This window comes from Clinocottus analis, unplaced genomic scaffold, assembly GCF_023055335.1.
Source record: "Clinocottus analis isolate CAN_PGR_092001 unplaced genomic scaffold, fCliAna1.0.p SCAF_8, whole genome shotgun sequence".
Classification (NCBI taxonomy): domain Eukaryota; kingdom Metazoa; phylum Chordata; class Actinopteri; order Perciformes; family Cottidae; genus Clinocottus; species Clinocottus analis.
In genome coordinates this window covers 5,393,648-5,418,198 of record NW_027176240.1, presented here as the reverse complement: position 1 = coordinate 5,418,198, position 24,551 = coordinate 5,393,648, and the positions used below count along the sequence as shown (strand labels likewise).

Here is a 24,551-nt window from a genome sequence, read left to right as displayed (position 1 = left end):
TGGGCTAAAACAAAGGAGTAATGTGATTCATCTCTCTTTATATTTCCTCTGCTCAGTAGCACCGTGGAGCTCAGCGGGCTCTTGTGCAGCATCAATTTGACATTCACAGTAACGGCTCCTCTGGTCAAAAGTCATTGTTTTTCTTTTCCTGTAAATTTGCCAGTAGGTAATTGCATTTTAAGAGAGCAGCAGAGGTGAGAGCAGAAGGGAAAACGGTTTTAGGCATTGGAAAATAAGTTATGAATAGTAACGCTAACATCCTGTGGCTGCTATTGCTCATTCACTTGGCTGAATAATGCCATTCCTCTGTGAGCCACATTTAAGCTAAAGGTTTATTTTCAGAACCTAAGGGAGTTCTTTTTTTTTTTTTGGGACTCAGACAACCAGATTTCTAATGTTATTCACATAAAGGTTTACTAGGTTTGGAGCAGGTTTTTATTTCCGCTTCAATTGCTGCTTGGTGATTTGTTTGAAAAACAGCAGAGGTAAGTAATTTCCACCTCTCTGCCAAGTGAACTAAGGCCTCAAGGGCGTCTTACTTATTAGGCACAAACACACACATGAATGTTTGCACATATGTGCTTCGAAACATACACAACTGCTGAGCAAAGTTCTCCTGCCATTTACAAGGCTGCATATGAAAAAGCAGCTATAAACGCCAAATTAAATCCACCTTTATTAGGATAAATACCAGCACTGTGGACACATAAGAACTAATACTGTGCAGCTGTGAAATATTAAAAAGTTCAAATTGATCTGGGGAACAATTTTAAGACTTTCTTCTATGCTTCTTTCAATGCTAATTCTGACCTTTTGGATTCAGCCAAATCTGCTGTGGCAGCTCTAATAGCCGTCCGTCTTGTCTAGGATAATTCATAAAAGTGTGTCAGGCTATCTCAGGGGGTAGAGGAGGCTCAGGGAGAGAGAAAAAAGTGCTATGGCAGGAATTCAGCGAGCCTGTTGGTAGAGTATTGTGTGAAATGTAGCCATCAGATGAAAGCCTGCTGGTGAAATCCAGTCTATTTTTGATAGTCTGGTTATAGCTTCAACACAGAACTGCAGTAGGTGTACATACAGCGTAATCACGTACAGATAATTATATCAACAGCAGGATATCTTTATTTGATTATGTGCAGTGTGTGTGTGTGTGTGTGTGTGTGTGTGTGTGTGTGTGTGTGTGTGTGCGCTTGCTCTGGTGTATTTTTTGGAGGTGAGCAATGAAATGAAACATCAGCATTCTCCGGCTCCTGGGCACATAATGACTTTGATATCTTCAATATGTGTTTTCACTTCACTGGATGATGTAAGGTCGTTCCCTGGGATGACAATGGCAGTTGCCGGGAGTCTGTGCTTTATATCCAACTCGATCTATATTCATGTGTTTTTCGTCCGTGCTTGAAAACCGTCTCCAGCAAAACTGCGGTTGCGTCAGTTAGCAGATCTTAAGTCCTGTGATACATATTCATGTTCAGCATCCCCTGTCACCCCTGCAGCTGCTGCCCTCACGGGGAATGACACAGTTTTTGTTTATAATTATCATGCATTCTCTGCCAGCGCAGATTGATTATACCCACGCTACTTTGTGTCCCCAATATCATTTCTCGCCAGGAGGAATTTCACCGCCGCACAATCGCAGAAGAGGAAATGTAAGTTGTGTATGGAAGACCTTGCTGGGATACGGTGCTTATTGTGCGCACACTGATTGAAAAACAAGCTCTTATACAAACCTAAGGATAAAGGAGTCACATACTGTATTGCGCTTTAATAATATTGGCACATCTGAGGCTCCTTTGCTGTGAGAAGAAGCCAGAAATAGTTTGAGTGGGCCAGGCCTTCGCTGCGCTGAATGACAGATGACAAGATTTAAGGTTTTGTTACTCGCTGTCACGGCTCTGTCGAGTATTACTCACAGTCGTCTGGCACGGATACTAAAAAGCAATCACATAAACATTTGCAAGCTCAAGCTAGAGGGGCTGTGTATGATATATTTAAACAACAGCTACTCATTCGGGCATTTGTTAAGGAAAATATTATGACCAACATATTTCCCATGTTCTCTTATTCTGAAGTTATTCTCCCAAACTGCTGACCTTCCCGTCCCCTCCCCTCCCCCGCTCCTCCAGAAACCTAACACTCCTTATGTGCACATTGCTTAAATCAACAGTATTTTTGAAAGTTAGTGAGGCAATCAAGTTTGAGGCAAAGCAGTTGAGTGGAGCGCCCCTCCTCTTCCTCATGCTCTTTTTCATTTGTCCTATATTCCCCAGGTTGCTTCCTTGGCACAGAAACTATATATTTCATGCTCAGCTCAGTGTGTTTTGTTTGAAATATCTCTCACTCCGTGCTGGTTTGATTTTTATTAAAAAGAAACATTTTCAGTGCAATCCTTTGGAATCCTTCTCTTTGTAATCCTCCAGTGTAGGAGTACATACAAAAAGAATTCATTGCTTCAGTATATTAACATTGTCCAGATGCACTGATCATAAACAGAATCATAGAGTCTATTTTTGTAACGTGGTGCGTGTGTGCTAGTTTGGTACATCTGTGGCTTCTCCGTGTGTATTTACGAGGGTGTTTTCTGCATGTCTGAGTTAGTTGCATCTGTTTTTGACAGGGGGAAAAAAAAGAAAAGATTTCCTGTTCAGTCACTCTATCACAACTGATACTGAAACATTCTTCACAGGAGAAAAAGAGGTGGGGGGGGGAAGGAAAATCTGAAAACCAGTAAACATGCTTAAATACTAAACCTGTACTTTGAGATCATATCTTTAGAAACATGCCGTCCTGCTAGCTTGATTGGGTTGGGTCACCAGATGAACATACAGTCTGATGTCATTGTTTCCACAACTTGAACCACTTTCTCGGCTCGCTCTTTAAACATGAAATCAGATTAGATGTAATATGCATAGGCCAGTATTGTCCCATGACAGCCCCGTCTGTTAATGTAATAGGCAAACTGCTTGCTAAGCTCGTGTTTTCCCATCTCCTCTGCAGATTTGTGTTAACCACCAGCCCATGAATTTTTCATCGTCCATATGTCGATGGTATACAGAGGCCATAGAGGAGAAATTTAGAGGAGAAAAGAGATCACATTGTAGCTGTGTAGTCACATTTCTTAAGCAGGACATGGTCTCTTTATAACAATAAACTAGAGATCTGGTTAAAAGACTCTTGTTAAGCGCATTGTCATGTCCTTAAACATCTGTAAAATAAGGGTTTGACACTAAATGAAAGATACACTCTCGGCTGCTCTTGCACAACATTGACAGTATAACTTAACATGCCATGCTATGTGAGGAGCATTAACACACTTTGAGCAGGATGTGTCTCATTTATTGCGTGAAAATTCATGGTATGCACGGGCTGGATTGATGCCACAGTGTTGTTTTAACGGAAAGCACTTTCTTCCACGGCATTAGCAGCATTAGCAGGACTCTATGGCTGAATGAGGCACAGTTGTCCTGATCGTCCCTATGATGTCATCAGCAACATACCCGCTCTACACATATTGCTTTGCATTGCCGCTCGTCTATTTTTAGCCAGCATCACAGAGATAAATAAGCGTCTGACTTTCGGTGAGACTCTTTGCAGAAGAGTTATTTACAGTGCAAAGGTTTCTCAGTGAAGCAGCGCTGCTGGGCGAGGATAAATGACCAGTAGAGGAAGAAAGAGCATCCAGGTAGACTCAGTTCAGTTACAGGATCCTAACATGCCATCCTATTTTGGTCTCTAACACTTGGACAGTTTCGGTTTATTTTCCTCACTAAAATATCTCTGAACAACCTCCTCTGAATGTCCAGCTTTAAAAATATATATTGGAGAAGTGAAGTGATGATGAACTCAAGAAGAACTATTCAATTGTATATATCGCCACACGCTCACAGCACTCACTGTACTACTCACTGCTCTAGTAGAGCAGTGAGTACTAACACAATCATTTTTTGCCCTGGGTTTTGCCTCTCAGGTCACTCTCGACTCTGTCACATGCAGGGGATGTGCATGCAGCCTGAGAGGGAGACCGCTGTCACGACCTCAGGCTGAAATTTGTTTATTAAAAGAATAAAAGTAAACAATGAAAAATAAAAGTAAAAACATAATTGCTTATACTTAGTATTTTTTGAACAATCAAATATGAAATATCGATAAGAGTGTGGATCCTGAGACATCATGTGAATTTAAGTAGGCATTAAAAATAATATTACATTCATTTACACAGCGTGTCTACTTTTTTATTATTTAATTCTAAACTGCTGTTGTATGAAGCAGGATATTACCAATAACATAAAAATGTGCTGTTTTCTATATTTATATAATCATGTAAACTGCAGGAAATAACATTTAGACACTTTTAGTTTAGTCTGAAAACTAAACCCACGCCCTTGGATATTTATTTATATTAGAAATTTCCTCCCTTTTCAGGCAGACTTTTTTTTTCTCATTTCACTTCTGTATGAAAATCTGTTTTCAGTATCATAACATCTACTTCATATAGGTGATCCAACACAGGGAACCATTTAGTCAGCTTTTTATTGTCACACTATCATCATATGTTATTGCAGCTGTGGGTGTTTTGAAATCTCTCCCCGTTGCTGCATTTGCTGAAACTCCGACATCCGAGCTTTGAAAGTCATCTGCCAAGTCGGAACCATTTTAAATAAAAGTAACAACCAAATTCACATCATCCTATTTGGTGTGTGGTTTTCTTCAAGGTATTCTTTTCTGTCAACACATTGTAGCTCATAAATGCAATGTTTTCTTTTCATACTTTGGATGTCGGAGTGTCCTTAAACGCACCACCAAACAGAGATTTCAGACGTGTTTCTGCTTGCAACTGCTGTACCACAAGATGTTAACATTGACAGCATAATAAAGGTGTTGAAACGTCGACTGTGAAGGGTGATTCATCAAGTACTTTTCATATCTCTGCGTGTTGCTTTTCGTTGCAAATTAAAATGTCTCGAATGTGGGATATGAATCAAATCATTTATGTCGTAAAAACGTATTTGCTATGTGAACATAGCTCCCTGAAGAAGGCACAAAGTGATTAACCACTGTAACTTTGGCATGATAGTTACAAATAATTTGACAGGTCATTATCAGGCATGGAGGTAAATAGAAAAAGAGTTGCGCAGTTTAAAACTGATAAACTGCAGAGCATGTTATTAATTACTTTACACTTCAGCTGACCAGGCCGGCTTGACCTCATTCATAATGGCTTAGATGATTATTCCATTAATACACTTGTCAAATGCGGAAGAGCGACTGTTGGTGAGCATGGTTCAAATCAAGCAAGATTATAATTTACATGATAAAAAGATACTGTGGGTTTGTAGCTGGAAAAGACGACATATTGTGAGTCATATTTCCACAAAATCCCAGATGTGAGTATGATACAACTCCTGAATGTCCCCGATAAAAATTAGAGAACAGCATGTTGCAACCTGAGGTGAGCACGTCTGACTCATCAGTGTAACTGTAGATGCTGTTTACAAAGTCTGTCTCTGCTTGTGAGGCTGGTGTAGAGACAGCTCACGGGTTGCCGGGTTAAGTGTCGAGCTTCTTTCCACATGTCTGCAGGTGGAGGCTTGTCGCCCGTTGTTGTTTCTGAAAAGGAGTGTGTGTGTGTGTAATTTAAGTGACGTCAACAAAAAAAAAATCATTGTCCCACCACTGTGACAAGATGGCAGCGAGGATTAAAACGAGAAGTGATGATTGTGATTCATGTTTCCAGGTTTCTTTGTTTAGTTTTTTTTCTTCTTTTCCTCCAAATATGACGCAGCCATTTGGAAAAACGCCGACAGTGCCACCGCCGGCAGCTGCTTTCCAAATGTATTTAATAAAGTGTTACATTTTTTCGAATAATAGCCGCTATACTTTCATATTAATTAAAACTGAAAATACCAGGAGCAGGGGAGAGCTTGTGGTGTTGTTTAAATTATTTGTAGATTATTTTTTTAATAAACTGAGAAAAAGACAATACATTTGCTGCAACCAAGAAAGAAATTACTGAAAGATGAAAGTATCCATTGGCCTATTTTGTTATGGGAATGATGATTATTTATAATCACCATGGCTTAATGCTGCGTAGCTTTTCAAAAATGATAAAGTCCCCATGATTGGGCTCATTGGCCGACTCAATCCCATCAAGTGTAACTAGAGCGTGATCTATTAGAATACATATGTTTTATTGATGTATGGGCTTCGTGTTTATCCTGGCATTCATTTATTTATAGGTCGATGCTGTGATTTTTTTCTTTCCTCCAGTAATGAATAGGATAAGCCTTGAAGCTTATCCACTGCTCCCTTTCATCTCTCCCTCCCTCTCCATCTCTCACTCTCTCTCCCTCTCTCTCTCTCTCTCTCTCTCTCTCTCTCTCTCTCTCTCTCTCTCTCTCTCTCTCCAAAAGCCAAATTGAAATACTGTATTTTTAAAGGCCCGGTCCTACAGAGTTGTTGCTGCAGTCTGTCAGTATCAATGATGTGGAAGCGTTTGAAGGTTATCCCGTTTTTTTTAGCAAATCCCCCACATTATGTAACTTTGACTATGTTTAACATTCGCCACTCTCTGAACAACAGGGTGTGTATTCGGGACAGTCCCTCTGTGTACAATTCTGTGCAAAATGAGATTTATTTTTCAGTGTCCTCCCTTGGAACAATGGCCATTAAGAGCTACTTGCCAACACTGAAATGACATGTTCACTTTGTCAGTTATTTACAGCCGGTATTGTGTTGCGGTGTATTCATTTATTTTGTTGCCTTGACAGCGATGCTGAGTTATTACACATGAAATGCTCACAGAGCTATTTTGCCTTGGTGGAGTACAGCCCACAATAACCAGGTTGTGTCTTGGGTGTGTGTGTCTTAAGCTGAATACTGGGGTGATGCACTGAACTTCTCCGGGGTCAGAGGTCATCGCATTCCTCAGTATATGTGTCAGTCAGTGGATCTGGGTTAAGCTTAAACCCAGCCATGTCTTGATGTGATGTGCGTTAATAAGTGCTTAACAGGCGACGCTACCATCATGAGGCGATCACATGAGGCGGACGGAATGAAAAACAAAAAAAAAAAAAGGAAAGAAATTATTTTCACCCTATAATTACAGCTTATTTTGACTGTGAATTAAGTTTGTACAAAAAAAAAAATACTCTGGTAAAACATGTGACAGTGTGACTGCGTACCCTAATTCTCTATTTACTCTGCAAATGGGAAGCGGGAGTCGGCAGCCTTTATGAGTTTGCGCGGTGGTAAAGTACACACATTCACACCCCTGTTGAAACACACATCCCAATGAATCAGATGAGAATGATTTCATAATCCGTCGCAATAATAAACTTCTTTGAACAGTTTAATTGGCTCTTCCTGGAACGGCACGGTTTCGCTTCATTTGATCTGATGAAAGACTAATGTTGCTTCTCCCCAGGGGGAGAATGCACAACGGCGCACAAATAATGAATTAAGAACACTACCCTTTTTTTTTTCTTCCTCTCCTGATGACTGCCACAATAAAGCAACAACATTCATACAGCACTTATGCCACTTTCCCCCCCTAAATTGCTTTCATGTTTACTTGCTTACATGTTTAATTTCCAGAGCTCGTTTCAAGCGAAAAATAACCCTGATTCCATGAAGGGTAATGGATTGAGGTCACATGGAAATTGATTGTCATCTGAAAGCAACATTGTCGTTAGACCCGATTGAAAACCATCCAGAAACATTCCTTACGTGTGATTCTGCGAAAAGTCACACTCGCTGTACACGTTTCAGGAAATACTACGACTCTGAACAGCCTGTTTGGGAAGGAGAGGAATTTGATTTGAAGGCATCTGGTGTGTGTAAAAGCGTAACTGAAGTCGTCTATGCAAAGGAGGAGAAAGGGATATGTAAAATTGAAACTGACAAAGTCATGACGGTTTAGGAGAATGTCCTCTCTCCTCGGCTGAGGAATATTAACAGTGACGGTTTGAAAGGAGAGTCTGTGTACGGCAACAGTATGGTCGCAGGAATGAGCTCATTACTGGCAAAGACATTATGTGTATGCACATACACACATTTAACTTAATATTATTATGGTGAGAGGATTCCATTTACATGCCCATCTGCTAATTGAAACCCCGAACATGCCCGAATCTGATGGCATGAAAACGAGTGTAAAACCCAAAACCATAACCTCAGCCGAAATTATCCTCAACTCTATCCCAGAAAAAAATCTCTCTCCCTAGTTTGGCTTGGCAAGAAATCCTTCACACACACACACACACACACACACACACACACACACACACGCACACACACACACAGACATTTTAACAGTGCCCATAGTCGAGGAAACTAAAAGAACGATTAACACAATAGTGTAAGTGCGCGATGAAAATATGGGAGAGTATTTTTAATTTCCTGGTAAACAACACACACTTGCTGAGACGTGGGCTTGTCTCCATGGCAACGCTAGTCAGAGCGTGCCCGGCCTCGCGTTTTGACAGGTTCCTCCTGATGATGATTGATAATTACTACCTGACTTGTTGTCCCCGTCTCCACAAACATATGGTCGGAGCTGCCCTCCGCCATATATCTGCCAAAATGTCCCCTTTTCTGATAATAGCTTTTTAATGTTGCATTTTGTTGTGCATGCATAGCAATCACACACACACACACACACACACACACACACATGCTCAACCCCACCCCTTTGTAATTACATTTACTGCCGCTCACATAGTTGTTCCAGAAAGGAAAGAGAAATAGATAGGAGACGCAGGCGAGTGGGAGAAAGTCAAAGAAAGAGGCGGAGGAAAAGAGGAGGGGGGGGGGGGGTTGAATTGATTTCACTTTGAATTGATGTGTTCCTCCCAGTGCTGCTGCATTTAAATTTGACAAATTGTCAGGATTAACACAAAGAAGCAGCATTTTATTTTTTTATTTCTTTTACAGTATAGTCACATCATAAAATATAAACAACAGATAATAGCGCCGGTGTGGTGGGCCGTAGTTTAAAATAGCAAGCGAGACTGTTTATTCCGCAGTATTTTATTATGCGGTGTGTTCGCATGCATAAAGCTCATATTTAGATGCAATTGGAGGCAATCTTGTTATATTCACAGAGGCCATAGAGGAGGACAACAATCTATAAACATGATTTATCTACTGCACATTATCTTGCAAGGCATTAGCATATCGTCTCTCTATCGTGGATCTTATTACCTGACTGTATACTGAAAACCTCCGAGTACAACTTTAGATCTGAGCAGAATTTTAAACATCAAGCAAACTCAAATGAATAAAAAGTGAATTAGTATTCCTCTTACAGAACAGTACAGTAATGCATAGCAAACCTGGGAGCAGATAGCAATTACTGTGTTTTTTTTTAATGCTTTTCAGAATGAGCACATTTGCATTCCTTTTATTTTTATTTATTTTCACCCAATCCGTTAATTGGCCTCGGTGACCTCACCTTCCAGGAACAGCAACACCATCCGCAACCCTCTCCCTCATTATGGCTTAGCTTCCGCGGGCTGAATCTAATGAACTTATTAGCCCCGAGTACCTGATTTTCGATGTCTCCAGTTCCAGAAGGGCAGGACAACTTGTTCACCCGCATCCCATTGGTTCATAAGAATTCTTGGCGCACCTGCAGCTACAAAAGCGCGGCGCTCTGTTGAAACCGAAGTCATTTCTAATACTGTGTGATTGAGGTCTGCCACAGGCTACGGCAACAGACAGGCTCTGTGAAGGAGATAATGATGCATGCACACACAGCTGTCAGTCAGCCAGCTAAGGGGAATTGTCTTGAGGAAAATAAAAACAGACTGTAGCTGATATAATGCAGTATTTGTGTAGGAAATGATGGGTTTGGGAAATAGAGGGGAACGGGGTGTCAGAGCTGTTACGACGGAGGAGATCTGGTGAGAATTCAACCCAAACCAGAAAATCTCACATGGATTCTTGTCTCTTGGTGTCAATATATTTACACATTCATACTAAACATTGGGGTCCCATTAGACGAAGGGAGTTTAATCAAAGGAGACGGAGATCAATGTGATCTGGTTTGTGGTCCTCACAGACATGACAACGACAACCTCTCTTTCCAGAAGCATCACCTTTGTTACTCGGAATAATTCACAGATTATTGGTTAATTCTCTGGTAGAAAGTAGTTCCGATGATGTGGACACTTGTTTTGTTCAAAGCAGCCTTCTCAATATTTGCATATTAGAAATACATCAAATGACAATGTGGAAAAGGAACACTTGTGACAAACTCACAGACAATTATCACAAGACAATTCTCATCTTTTTAGTGTCTTTCAGCTCATTGTTTTTGTTTCACGACACACAACTTTACTGTTTCATGTCCCACCTTGTTTCAAGCAGCAGCTGCTTCCCTCTTCTTGTTGACCTGTTTAGCACCAAACAGAAGACAGACATCTTTAGCTGGAGGATGGGATCTTTCATCAGATATAGATTCAGATAACTCCCTCAGGAGATGGTAGATACCAGAAAAGAGTGAGGAGAGTGAATATTTGACTTACACTACAACAAATGTGACTCCAAATGAATGCTAATGTTGCTCCAAGTTTGCAGTATGTAAAAATTGGCAACTGTAGTTTCCTAACAACGACCCGAGGTGCCTGTGTTGTGTTTCCGGCTTATTCCCCACTAGAACAAAAAATCAATTAGTGCACTTTTAAATGTATTTCTTTTCAATGCTGCGAGCATCGCAAGCCAAACTAAATTAACCCCCATTGGATTTGGACATTTCAGACCTCTCAAGATATCTCAAAACAGGAGCAAATTAGGTTATGCAAATGAAGAAAAAAACACCAAATGTGCTACGAGATAGAAGTTGAGGCAATCAAAGTGCTGTGTGGAAAGACCTGTTTACAAGAAGCTGTTGAGGACTCGCGGATGAGTCGGCTGCACCTCGGGGGACTGTTGTTAGAGCTCTTTTAGTAACAAGCCGGACTAATCCCCGCCTTTCACTCAGGCACATGCTCTAATAGCCTTGTATTACAGCGGGTTCTGTGTGTCAGTCGTCAGGACGAGGGTTCCCGGCACAGGTGCTCTCTCCAAACACAAAACTGAAATGTTTTTTTTTTTCCTCTCGGCTTGGTACTGTTTACTGCTTTTTTCCTTCATCTCTCTCTCTCTCTCTCTCTCTCTCTCTCTCTCTCTCTCTCTGTCTCTCTCTCTCTGTGAATGTGATTCTCTTACCTCTCTCCCCCCTCCCTCCCTCCCTCCCTCTTTCTCTCCGTCTATGTCATTGCAGGGTGAGGTTGTGTTTGTGTAATAGCAGTAACTAGTATCCATTGTCATGCCTAAGATGGAGCCAAATGCATTCCTCATTAAATTCAGCATAGCTCTCAGCCACGGCAGTGCGAAAATATCTTCTTATGTTGCATTCACGGGCGAAAAACAGGCAAGAAAATAACACCAGTGTTGAAAATATTTCAGTGTTATTGATGGTTTAACCCCCCTGAGCTTTGCCTAATATGTAACACCGCATTCTTACATTCTGCTGTGAAATGTTGTGCAGTTTATTAACGACGAGCTTCTTCTGCATAATTATGAGAAATTAATTAACACTTGTATCATCTATCAACCTACGGAGGTTTTGATGATTAATAAAAACAGTGTACTCTGTCCACCCACACGCTCTGTCTCACTCTGTGGGCACATTGTGTAATTTTGGAATATTGCAAGGATAGAGATGCTTGAAGTAATACTGTTCATTAAAAACATTTTGTGCTGTCAGTGTGTGTCTCAAATGACTGTGCGCGGAAACGTGCCTCGAGCGCAGGAACAGAGGAATAACTCTGCTGTCAGATGTGACAAAGTGAGAATTACGAGCGCGTCAGAAATGCTTGATATTAGCACGTGAAATGCAACGGCGGCTACAGTCAGAAACAAAATGATCGAGAGCAGCGAGCGCTTGAAGCTCACTACCTGTCTGCGGTTGCTCAAGCAGGCAAAATGATTTTTTTTCAGCTATTTTAAATCCTGCCTTTATTTACATCCACATTTACTCGCTTGTTGTGTTCGTCTCCCTCTGCCTTTGTTGACACGTTGATGCATTTCTTGGCACATTGCCGCCGCCTGTAGTCCCCCGTGTGTATCTGTGTGTGTGTGTGTGAGACAAACAAAATGGGGAAAGACTAATGAAAAACACACAGTTCCACAGCACTAATAGAGATCAAAACCTCCCCTGAGAAGCTTGAACCTAATAACAATAATGACATTTGTCATTGTGTTCCTTCATACGTCTAACAAAATAATTTGAACCTGAATGTGAGTGTTATTAATGCAAAATGATGGAAATCTCTTTGCACCATTTCCGTCGTTGAGATTCGGGAAACTCTATTGGGTCAAAACAATGTAGATCAGGACTTGTCTCTGAGGACGACCTCAAGTAAACCACCTGCTTTAGCTATTTCGAGCTATTTCTGCTAACAGCCAAGGGGCAAAAACCCTGATTTATTTAAAATTGAATATTACTTGTAAAGCTGTTGTGACCCATCGTCAGAACGACACACAAGTATAGTGTGATAAAAAAAAAAAAAACGCACCATTGTTTCACTTTAATATTGCTACCATCATGTGCAAATGATTAAAACTGTAATGAATGAACTGTCATCTGAAATTTAAAAACATAATTACGAATACTCAGCAGACATTACTCATAATATTAGTACGATTGCGTTCGGATTTACGACTATACTTCGAAAGGCAAATCTCCTTTCAAAAAGATACATGAATATTGATACATAAAGATGATTACATATGCCCTGTGAGATGGGTTGTGTACATATATGCATGTGCCCAGTTGGACACAGTTACTCGGACATGTTTCTCAATCAAATAGGAGCACATAACCTAAATGTTTCAGTCACCTCCTCAAACTGTGGTCAGAAGCATGCCGTCTTCGAGCAGAAACACTTGAAATCCCTCCAACCTCTGAGGTCTTTCATGTGAAGTCGCACCATCGCCTGTCACTGCTGGCTGAGGAATCAGTAGTCGCTGCCTTTTTTAAAAAAAAATATTCTCTCTGGTACTGTTAACTTGCTGCTTTGGAGCCTCCCTTGTCACATCCCTGTGCCTCCAGTGGAGTTAAAATGTTACACCAAAGTGTAATATCACTTCACTGATCGCACATTTAATGCTCCGCTGCTCTACAGATTAAAGTCGGTGTCTCAAGAGTACATTGGAGGCTGTTTTGTATCGTGATTTGTCAGGTTTTATTCATTATTTGTTAGGTTTTATTTACTTTGGTTTATCTCTTTTCTTATTCTGACAGGCGATGTTATTGTTCCAGAGGAATCCTATTTTGAAACCCATGACTCATATTCTCTTCTCTTCTATTTTATTCTATTCAAGTTTTATTTGAGTTACAAAAGTCTGCCCTTGTTGTCCGTCTGAAAAGTTTTCAGCCATATTATGGCTTCATTATCAGGATCTTTTTTTATTTTTACAACCATAAAAATGCATCTGGTCTTTGCTTACAGGGTTTAAGTACTGTCTGTCATGGAGCCTTGTGTTTTATGACTGGCTGTAAATTTCCAAGGAACCACTGTAACCATGTATGCCAGACCTGAGCGAGCTTCTTTGTCTGCGTGTGGGCGTATTCACAGCTACAGTTTCATTTACAAATCCGTCCCAGAGGAGTAATCCTTCTCACCTGTGCAGATACATATCCGTCCCGAAGCTGAAGGCATTGTGGCCTGCGCTCGTCAGACGTTTTACAGACAAATTTGCGTCGTGTTTGGTTCAAAATCCTTTAAATCTTCCGCCCCTTGCACTGTGTGACTCATCAAGGTGTGTCTTCAAATTGACATTGATTATAATGGAGTTGTAAAATAACTGTACTCTATGTCGCTGCGCTGCTGCGCCGACTTGAATGGTTAATATATTTGAGCTCGAGATCTGGTTTGTTTCAACACTTATTAGTGTCATTTTTATGTGGTATTCATATGCTGCCCTTTTGGCCTCATCACTCTTATCTCATAAAAGCTTTGTAAACTCAGTGAGACATTACTTGTTCGTACAGGAGGTGAATTATAATGAAAAATTGTAATGTATTGTTTTGTGTTCTGTCCTGGGGGACACACTGTTCTGTTAAGACAGGGCCGTGTATTGCAACATGAACGTTACCTTTGGCAGAGAGTTATGCTGATAATTGCAGAGTGGGTGTCAGGCCTTTAGTGAATTTGCAACCAAGTGAGATGACAAAATATGTCAAAACATGTTGTTTTTTTTCCCCCTACCACTACTTGTTCTAGTCATGTCTCCCTCGTCTTCCTCTCCCTCCTCCTCCCTCACCTCTTTGAACTTTGACCTGATTATTGTGAGAGGAAGTTGAAGTTAAACAGAATTTAAAAGTTTGAGTGACGACAATTATAGGAGTTTTGTTTAATGATCGGTAGATAATTATTGCGAGTCACAGTTCATCTGCATGGGGGATAAAAGCTTTTAGATGGAGGTATTTCATACTTAATATTCACATAATTGTAAATATTATGGTGTCACCTGATGTTGAACCAGAGTTGTGTTTTCTGTCATTAGTAACTTTTACACTCAGGACAGTATTTTTTATAACAACTTTTATAAGTGATTTATTCCAACTTGACCTTGATGAATCTGCATAAAATGAATGATCATTATTCATACCAGCCTTGTTTCCATTTCCACATACTGATGTCAAGTTGGTATGATGTTTATGTGAACTGTCATTGTTGAGCGAGTGTGTATGCTAACATTTGCTAAATAAAATTAGACACACATGACAGGAGAATGCCTTGTGAAGTGGTGCCAGTCTACACAAAAGCTGTAGAAATCATTCAGTTTGGAACAAAGACACGTTGAACAAAAGACCAAAATTGACATCTCTCGACCTTTAAAAAAAAAAAAGAAAAAAGTCACCACTGCATCATCTGCAGTGGTGACAGATTATTTCACTGATTAGTGTTATCCCGAACTGCTAATTGAAAGGATAATTGGCTGCTAATCTACTTAAATAAATCAAAGTATGTTTTTAATTTCACTTTGCCAATCAAATCCAAAGAAATGTGCCCCATCAGAGTGATAATTTGTCCGTCTGATTCAAAGAGGACTTTTGGAACCACCCTCCTTTTTAAAGAGACGATCATTAAGTTGGCACACGTAGATATCGAGCTTTTTTTCCTCAGTCAATCTTGTGAGTGTTATCAACCGAGGCCTTCGTCAGATGAATTCTCCAGCCGGCTTGATATGTCTCTCCATTCCCAGCAGCCTCTCAATCAATCAGTCCATTTTGTTGTGGTTCCCCGTGGCTCCACTCTGTTGATGCATAGAACTGTCAGAACCCTTCCCGAGCTTTCTCTAATGACTTTTTCATTATCATTGACATCAACTGAATGGCAGCGAAACAGAGGTATTAGGCCTGCATTTAATTGAATCTGAGCGGGTAGAAATTATCAGACGAGGACGCCGTGTAAAGCCGTTAGGAGCTGAGAGCGTTCGACTGCATCCAGAGATCAAGTTGTCAGGCGGTGAATCTCACCGCGATAGACGCCGCGACTTCCATAGCTCGGGGGGGCTGTGCTCTGTGACAAGACATGATGGATTCACACCCCCGGGGATACCCCTCACCTGTGTGTGTGTGTGTGTGTGTGTGTGTGTGTGTGAGAGTAGAGTCCTCTGGTCACTTGTCTCCAAGTCATGTCAGAGACCCACAAAGCAGAAATAAGTAACTCGAAGGAAGCGAAAAGGAACTTTGCAGTTAGGTCCGCAGCCATTGTTGGCGTATGACTATGGTGCCCATTTTTGGCTCGTTGAGCAAATTACCATATATACTCAAATGCTCTCCTTGCTTTCTAGTACCAAAAAAACACTTAATGCCCACAGTGTAGTAAAAATATCACATCTCCCAGGGTGCAGTAAAACCATTACCTTGTGATGTCGGCTCTGTTTTTTGCCGACTATAAATGTCTGTGTTTCCGTTCTCGAAAATCAATCCGCACAGTTTGATTTTCTTTGTGTTATTCTAAAGCTGATGACTCCTAACTTATGCAACTCTGCCACGAGGAGAGCGGATCAGCAGCTCTGCGCACAAAGTTCACCTGCGCTTGGCCTTGTGTGTCTGTTAGTGTATGTTTACACAAACACACAAATGCACCATTTGACCCCGGTTTACAGTAATATCTGCTGGTGTTGTTAAACTGCACTCAGTTGGTCCTTTACGAGAAAGTCGATGGATTTGAACTCACTCGCTGTCGTGTCACCATGTGTTATGTAGCAGCGTATTGCTGTAAGTGCAGCATTTTTCTTACGCAGCAGTATTTGACCTGATGAAATATGTAAACAGACAGGCAGGTTATGTAACCCAGTGTAGGGTGTCGGGGGGGTTAGTGATTGGACTAAAAACAGAACCGCACTGAGAGTGTGACCTCACTCAGACCTACGCAACGTTTGTGTGAACTGATGTCATGTTAAACAACACATCTCCTAAAAAAAAAACCTGCAGGAATAAGTCACATGTCACATCATGTTTGTGATTCGTATGATTGCACATGTGTCGTGAATGTTTCTGTGAATATCCGGCATGTAATCATCAGATACATTGCCAAAGGTTTTAGTCGGAAAGCACATTCATTGTGATTTGGTATCTATTTGTGTTTCTTCCCCCCCACCAGGAGGATCATGTGATCGGTCACGCGTGTGTGTGCATATTCGTGTGTGTGCATATTTGTGTCTATCTACGGCTAATCTTGCGTCCCGCTGCAGCAAACTGCATAATATTTTTGAATGCCCAGTTATGGCTGCATGCTCAGGGACTTCATGTGGTTGCGGTGACTAACAAAACATATTTTATTGCCTGTTTAACACTGCCCATTGACTGCTTGCTGACTCCTCACTCACTACTCTTTAGTGGCCCCTGGCCGGTAGGGGCCACCACTAACTGAAACCAGCTAACGGAGCTACCATACTGGATATCACCGCCACTCACTTGCTGCTACGTGGGCAGACAGCTTGGTGAGATTAGTTTTGTTTTGGGCAATTATGAAGGTTTTTATACGACAACATCGGGCCAGTTGCCTGCATACATTGTCGCTGTGTTTTTACGACGCCTTTCCCCCGATTAGTGTCTAGACAGGGGCGTTCAACAATTGTGGGTTATTCATTCAATCACACAATACAGCAGTTGTCGTTGCAGACACACCTGGTGGAGATCTGCACTCGACTGAGTGAACATTTCTACTTACATATGGATTTATTTACACAGGCTCAGGCATTGCGAAATTAGCTCAGGGTATAATTGCTATGATATGTGGCATTATGTATCTGTCCCTTCAGAAGTATACACAAGTAAATCCGTAAATAATAGCGTTCATGCAATTTCTCAGCATTAGTGAGTAATTGGCAGAATAAAAGAGGCAGAGTGAGCGGAAGAATGAGAAAACATTGGCGGTGGAAACACGGCCAGCGCTAAGTAAGTTAAGATTACAGGGTTGAAAGCTTGTTTTGTTTTTTAATGTAAAAGCGATGACAAATGCACAACAAATGCCCTTGGATTTTTCCCTGCATGGTTTCTCTACACATAGGGGTTGTGATAATAACAACATGAAGTGATAGGATGCTGAGTCGCGATCGTTTTACCCTTTCTAATTACTGCCTCTTAGTTTTACTCACCTCCAGTGTTATTTCAACATTTTCATGATGGGAATTTGATCCGACGAAAATAATCACAGAGCCCTTTTGGCAGAGAACAACCTTGGATGTGATTTAATTGTCATTGCAGATGGAAAGAAAGAATGTTGATGCTGTGAAATACGTGACTGAACTTGGATTATTTGAAGTTTCTCTCTTTCTCCCTCCTTTGAGCTTATCTCTGTTTGTGTTGCTGCGTGGAGGCAAGGCACTCTGCCAAGAAGTTACATTACAGTCGCGGGTTGACATAAACGTGGGTGTACAAAGGACTTGGAAGGCTTAAATACTTTATTGTGTATGTAATGTGAACTGAGCAATTATATCTGCCAGCCTTTCAAACAAAGAGCTCCTATCAGGCAGGTTCATGTGTTTTTAATTAGCAATGTTCAGCTTTAAGACATGAGCGGGCTAACCAGAGAAATAATGATTGGTACATCAGCAAAGCTTTATAATGTACTCTTCAATATGCTGATGATGGCGAGATGGCAACGGAAAAACACGACAAAAAAAGCCACATTATGGTTGCTGTGATGAGTTTTTGTTGCATCTGTGTTGAATATTTCTTTCAGCAGAAACTGTTCTTCCCTTTGAGGGTTTAACTACATTTGCCATTTACAGTATTATACTAAGGCTGTTACAACGCCCTCATTTCAATTCCTAAAAATACATCTGTGTGAATTTAAATGTAGTTTCTCTTTTCGGCTGTGGGGGGAATTTGAGGATTGTGTTTACTAGCACATTGGAGCAATTTGGCAGCCTGCTACCCCGTTCACCACAATGTTGCACTAATCCAGTTTAAAAATAATTAGCTACAGGCTAGCAGGCTTGTGAAATTCCTTTCCCTGATTGTCAATGTTTTTGTCATGGCCTCCTCCTCTTCAGCGAGTTCCCGGAGAAATGCATCTCAGAACAGTTTCTTATCTCTTTTATTCTCCCTCTCAAAGTTTATTGATGATCGTTTGAAGATAAAAACATTAGACGTAGCCAAATTTTGGCAAATGCAAAGTGATTTATAGCCTGTGTAAATTGTTTCCAGTTAAACTGTCCGATTAGACTTTTTCTCGTGACTGTGTGGACGTGTACAGACTCAGTGAGTGACAGCTCCCTGAGTTAGCTTTGTTGAACCTCTTAGGACGGGACAAATTTCACCTTTGACATTCTTATTGGTCGACGGAGATTTGCGACCACATAATTCCCATCAATGCGCCGAGCACCTTTAACCTGAGCAGAGAGGGCTAATCAGCCAGAATAACTGAAAACACCTGTGTGGTTGTTCAAAGGCCTTAACGGCGCAGCGCTGCATCAGCGCACGCGATTCCACCTAAGTGGTTATTCTCATTGTCCCCGTTTCCCTCTCCCTCAGCTCCTAACCTTAAGGGGCGACCTCGGAAGAAGAAGCTGTCCATCTCTCAGAGGAGGGACTCCCAGGGTCAGGGTCAAGGTTCATCGGGGTCAACCCAGGGGTCAACAGCAGTGGCAGCACAAGACCCCTGCAGCCCAGACAGCAAAACTACTATCAAGGTAAGATAAGATTAGACAAGATTAGACTCTTTTTTTTTTATGCTAAAGGGGAAATGCACATCACTCAGCACACATAATGAATAAATAAATAGATAAAGAACTCTTTGAAAATACATAAAAAGATAGGTTGTTTGGGTTTTTTATGTACCCTGCCTTCTTTACAAAGGACCCAATTGTAAAAAAAAATATGTATGATATAAATTTGATTGTAACAATTTACTGTGAGAGACAAAGCAGCAGTGTACATTATATATTAGCGTTACATTATGTCCAATACATGCAGGAAGGCATGCGGCTGTGAGGGTTGAGTCAATCGAGGAGCCCACCGGCTGTCGGTCTGTCGTCAATGTAGCCTCTGGGGACAGCAGCCAATATCTTTGGGGTTCTGGTGTAGCCAGCGGATATCCGGATAACTGCCATTGTTTACAGTCCGAGTAGCAGCTTGAGTTGGAGTTGAGAAACAACAGGAGCCAGTTTGAATTCAGTTTCCCGTTTATTTTTTAGGCAATAAAAAAGCAAAGTCTTCGTCAGACGTTCCGACATTGCGTTCTCGATTAATCGTTGGGTCGATAAAATAACAGATTACAGTAAAAAAAAAGAAAAAAATGTGAGCCACGGTTTCCTAGCGATGTCATCAAATATTTATCTAACATTGGTTGTGATATTCAAACTGAAGGAAATATCTATAAAAGCCCCTCAACTGTGGTTATGACCTTGGGCAGATGAAACAATTCGCTCTCGCAGCTGGAGTCAAACTAATCTGTGATGACAGGAAGATCTGCTCCATTGATAACCAATCAGAGGCTGCCAGTAAAAATATTTATTTGCGCTTGAACCCAAACACATCTCATCCAAACTGTCTGACATCATTTGTGTAACAGTCTGTTAAGTATTTAATCTGAAGTTACGCTCTCTCTTCGCAGGTCAAACCCAACTGTAAAATGGTACCCAACGGAAAACTCAACCCGGCATCCAGACACAAGGCCTATGGCCTCAGCAAGAAATCCTCAGCTGAGGAGAAGGAGCGAGGAAAGGACAAGGAAAAGGAAAAAGAGGAGAGGAACGAGAGGGAGGAAAGGAAAGAGGAGGAAACATCAGAGGAGAGCCGAGCTGAGGAGCAAGCATTCTTAGTAGAGCTCTACAAGTACATGAAAGACAGAGACACGCCCATAGAGAGGATCCCCTTCCTCGGCTTCAAACAGAGTGAGTAGCACAACGTTGTCTCTTATTCCCTCACTGGCAATGTTTAAACAATGGAGTACTCGAGTTATGACTCAAATTCCTGATAGTAAAGTTAGTGTGGAGACATTGCGTTGGCTATTTTCGAGATCTAGGTCATACCATCAACAGTGGAGAAGGTTAGTGGGCTGATAAGGGTATCAGAGTAAAAGACACCTGTAGGAACAGGCGTTAAAGTAGCGAACTTGTTCAGAATTTCCATGCAAGAAGAAGAAGAAAACACATTATTTCTGCTCCAAAAATATCCTGTGCGTTGAGAAAAGAAACAGAAGTGAATGTTAGTTTAGATATCAGAGTGGCACTCTGTAAGAACACGATAGTAAGATAAGCAGGGGGTAAAAAAAAAGAAACGTGGGGATGTTAATCAGCATCTCCAACCACGATATCTATAGTGCTCCCCCCCCGTTGTGATCAGAAGAGGAACTATGAGCTGCTTTTCAGTCAAGTTAAGGGCAGACATGTGTTCTAACTATCCATAATATTAGAGCAGTCGGGGGGAAAAGTAAAAATGGCTGCCAACTACTGCAGGCATTACGCCCAAAATCCCTAAATTACACTGCTGGTAAACTGTAAAAACACATTCAATCTGCGGTAATAATAAACTAAAGGAATAATTGTCTATGTTGAGAAAAATCACATTTAGTGGTTAGTAAAAGACTCTGGAGACTTCCTGTCAAGGCTTGTTTTGGCTTGCTTTTATACAAGAAGAGAATATCTTCTCACAGTTGTCAAAGGGGTTTCCTGTGAAGGCCAAGAACGTCCTCTAACAATGTTAGAAGAACATCACATGTATGCGAAACACGTCTGCCAAAGATGAAAGATTTTCCAATATAGGTCGGATGCTTAGCTTGCACTCGGTGTGCACGGGACAGAGAGGAGAAACATGCACGTAAACATCACACAGGTCTCTTGAAACCGTTCTCGGAGTTTGTGTTTGTTTTATGTTTCCTCTCGATGCAAGACACACGGGAACGTGGGCTCTCACCTCAAACCGTGGCTTTTCAAAATGTACTTTCTTTCAAAAGATGTCTCCATTCGAGAGGGAAGGAAGTCGAATGAGCCGAGAAAGATGCAGCCACTCACATCAGAACGTAGCGTGTCAACATCAGCAAATTAACAAGAAGCAGGAGAGGGAGAGAGATGTCAATTTAATTTAACAATGACAGTTTATAGCACACTAAAGCTCATTACTCTAAACTGTTACATGAAGGTAAGCTGCGGTCGCCTCGACTCTGCTAACCCTGCCGTGGTATTTTGACAATCCTGTCATCTTGACTGCCGACATGTTGTTGCTTAAATAGGTCATTGTGGTTGAGGGAGATAGAGAGAGGGAAAGAGAGGGCGACGGAGGGAGAATTACATACCCAACATGCTTTACTTTTAGTTGGCATTTCTCGGTTTGAGCTCAGAATAAAGTCGAAGTCCACGCGCCAACTGTTTTACATACAGTACATGCTTTGAATCTCAAAACCAGACACATCATAAGCAGGGCCCTCATTAAATGGTGAAATCATGCTGTTTAAACTTCGTCCTTGGCAGCGAGCACACATCAGTGCATGTAAAGAGAAGGGGAAAAAAAGGAAAACACATCATAATTAATACAACAAACCCTTAGATGTAATCAGGCGCTGTTCTCATATTCTTCCCTTTAAACTCGCTACAAATGCATTAAAAGATCAAAGAATGCGCTTTCCTGTAATGGAAATTGAAATTGTGTTATTTTAGTTGCGTTTGACTAATAATCTTTTTATGAAGTTCTCCGGAATTTAACAAAGCAACAGATGGTTGAATGATTTACCAGAATTACCCATGCTTTGTCGGCTGCGCCAATTTGATCCACCTCCAAAAAACCCGATCTGAATCCGAACATGGACTATTTATTCCTCTTTATCTGCTAGATCTGGAGTCTCACCTGATGGTTTTTTTTAAGACCACAATTGTGATTTTTAACAGCCCAGCAGAGAGACATAAGCCCCCAAAATCCAGTCAATCTTTCATTACATCGATTGGCTCATAACATATTTTAAACCCAGTGAAATTACTTTTGCCAGTTAACACAGTTCCCACCTGTTTCCCCACCTCACTCTCAGGCTGAATTTACATTCCACACCAGGGTTTGTATGCATAAAACATATTAGAGCAAAGGTGCAGATCTGAGACTCCACACCTGTAATAATCACAATAAATTAATATGTTTAAAAGGAAAATGTAGCTAATACTATTGTGAACATTTAAGGCAATTATTATCTTTAATTAATCATCAGTTATTGGTTTAGTCTATGAAATGGAAAAAATTACCACCCCGGAGTCCAGGTGACATCTTCAAACATCTTCAAAAAATATGGAGTAAAATAATCTGCTGTTTTCCACTATTTCTGCTTTAAAAAAAATGCTGAAATAATTCATTGCTTTTAGAAATTGTGTCAGATCGTTTTTACTGTATTGATTAATTCAACTATGAAATGCCTCAAGTCGGCTCCATTAACGGTCCGTGACAAAGTATTCTTGGAGACGAAGAAGGAAAACGTAGTTCTGAATCACTTCAGGAAACCCATTCATGGGGACAGAAGTCACACTTCCACCTGAATCACAGGGAATGACATGGAAAACAGTTTTGTGTTACAGTTTATTCATGTAAGCTGCTGCTGTCCTTCTATTTTTTACCACTTGGTTAATATTGACTCTGCTCTACAGCTGCTGCAATTGAAGTTGTACGGTGCAGCAGAGGCGCCGAGAGAGAGAGAGAGAGAGAGAGAGAGAGAGAGAGAGAGGGAGAGAGAGAGAGAGAGAGAGAGAGAGAGAGAGAGAGAGAGAGAGAGAGAGAGAAAGTGGATTTAGTACGAATAAAACGGGAGTAGTTGTGGTTACATTGTATATTCTGGATGCCCTTGATCTGCAAGATTAACTCGTAACTGTATGTGCGCGACTATGCCAGACTCGTGCGTGCTTCAGTGCTCGGGCATCAGCATGTGATTGTGAACATCAGTTCCAATTTGTCTCCCTCTTTTAGCCTTGTTGTCTAATTGCCATGCCATCGGTGTGTCATCGAGGCTGCATTGTGTTCCTGTTTTGTCATCCTTATCTCAGTGATAATTGCTCCTGCCAAATAGAGGGGAATTAAGAAAAGAAATTGCTAATGACAAGACATCTAAGAAAAGGCATGTTCTCTCATTTCCTTTATCTGTTCTGTTCCCTCTCGGTCCCGCGTGCTATTGTGGTAATTACTGTCGATGCATAACACGCTAGTTAAATAGACCATCTTTCTGTTTCTACAGTCAGAGAGCACAATACGCCGGAGTGCTCAGTTCAAACAGAAAAACCTACCCAGCTCCCTTTGTTATTCCACCCGTGCATTGACAACGGTAGCAGAGAGGAGGGAAGGGAAAAAATCAATGCTGTCAAATGCGGAGATAGGAAAATGTCATTTTGACAAATGCAAGGCTTTGTGTACGCACAGATTGAATTTTGATGGATTTCTCCCCAGGCGAGGCCTCCTTTTCTTATTTATATGCCTTCATATAAAAATGTTAAACAATGATGTTACAGAAAGCAAATACAAATGTCATTGGCACAAAAAAGGGCTCCAATGAACTTGTGGTTCTTTGTTTGTGGGAAACATTTTCTTTCAAAGACAGACAGCCATGTGAAGCCTTTCTGAAAGCTTACATGGCTATTTTTAGGAAAATGTTACACAAGACTTGTATTTTGATATGGCCTGTCATGGAGTATTTGCATGGGGAAATCAATGCAAATTAATTTGCATTAGTTCAAACAGAAGTTTGAGTATATTGCCAAGCGTTTGATGCTTGTAATGGTTTCATTCATACCTGCAAGGCAGCGGTTGATGATTAACAAATCTCCTTGTCAGGATGAAACATATTCTGTATTTTATCACATAGCGGTGATTGTACAAGTATTCAATATTCATCCTTTCAGCTGAGGAGCAGTGTATGTGTGAAAATGATCTAACATAAGAAGTTACCCTGTTTCACTGCAATATGTATGTATGTATGTATGTATGTATGTATGTATGTATGTATGTATGTATGTATGTATGTATGTATGTATGTATCTATCTATCTATCTATCTATCTATCTATCTATCTATCTATCTATCT

At 40.9% G+C, this 24,551-nt stretch overlaps 1 protein-coding gene across 1 annotated transcript in view; it reads left to right on the top strand.

Annotated features, from left to right (window-relative positions):
- Positions 1 to 24,551, top strand: part of arid5b (AT-rich interaction domain 5B) — a 70,288-nt gene that overhangs the window by 32,853 nt on the left and 12,884 nt on the right. The window contains exons 5-6 of the mRNA XM_068568727.1: positions 19,037 to 19,194; positions 20,118 to 20,397. Of these exons, the coding sequence (XP_068424828.1) occupies positions 19,037 to 19,194; positions 20,118 to 20,397 (438 nt within the window). The remainder of the gene's footprint in view (positions 1 to 19,036; positions 19,195 to 20,117; positions 20,398 to 24,551) is intronic.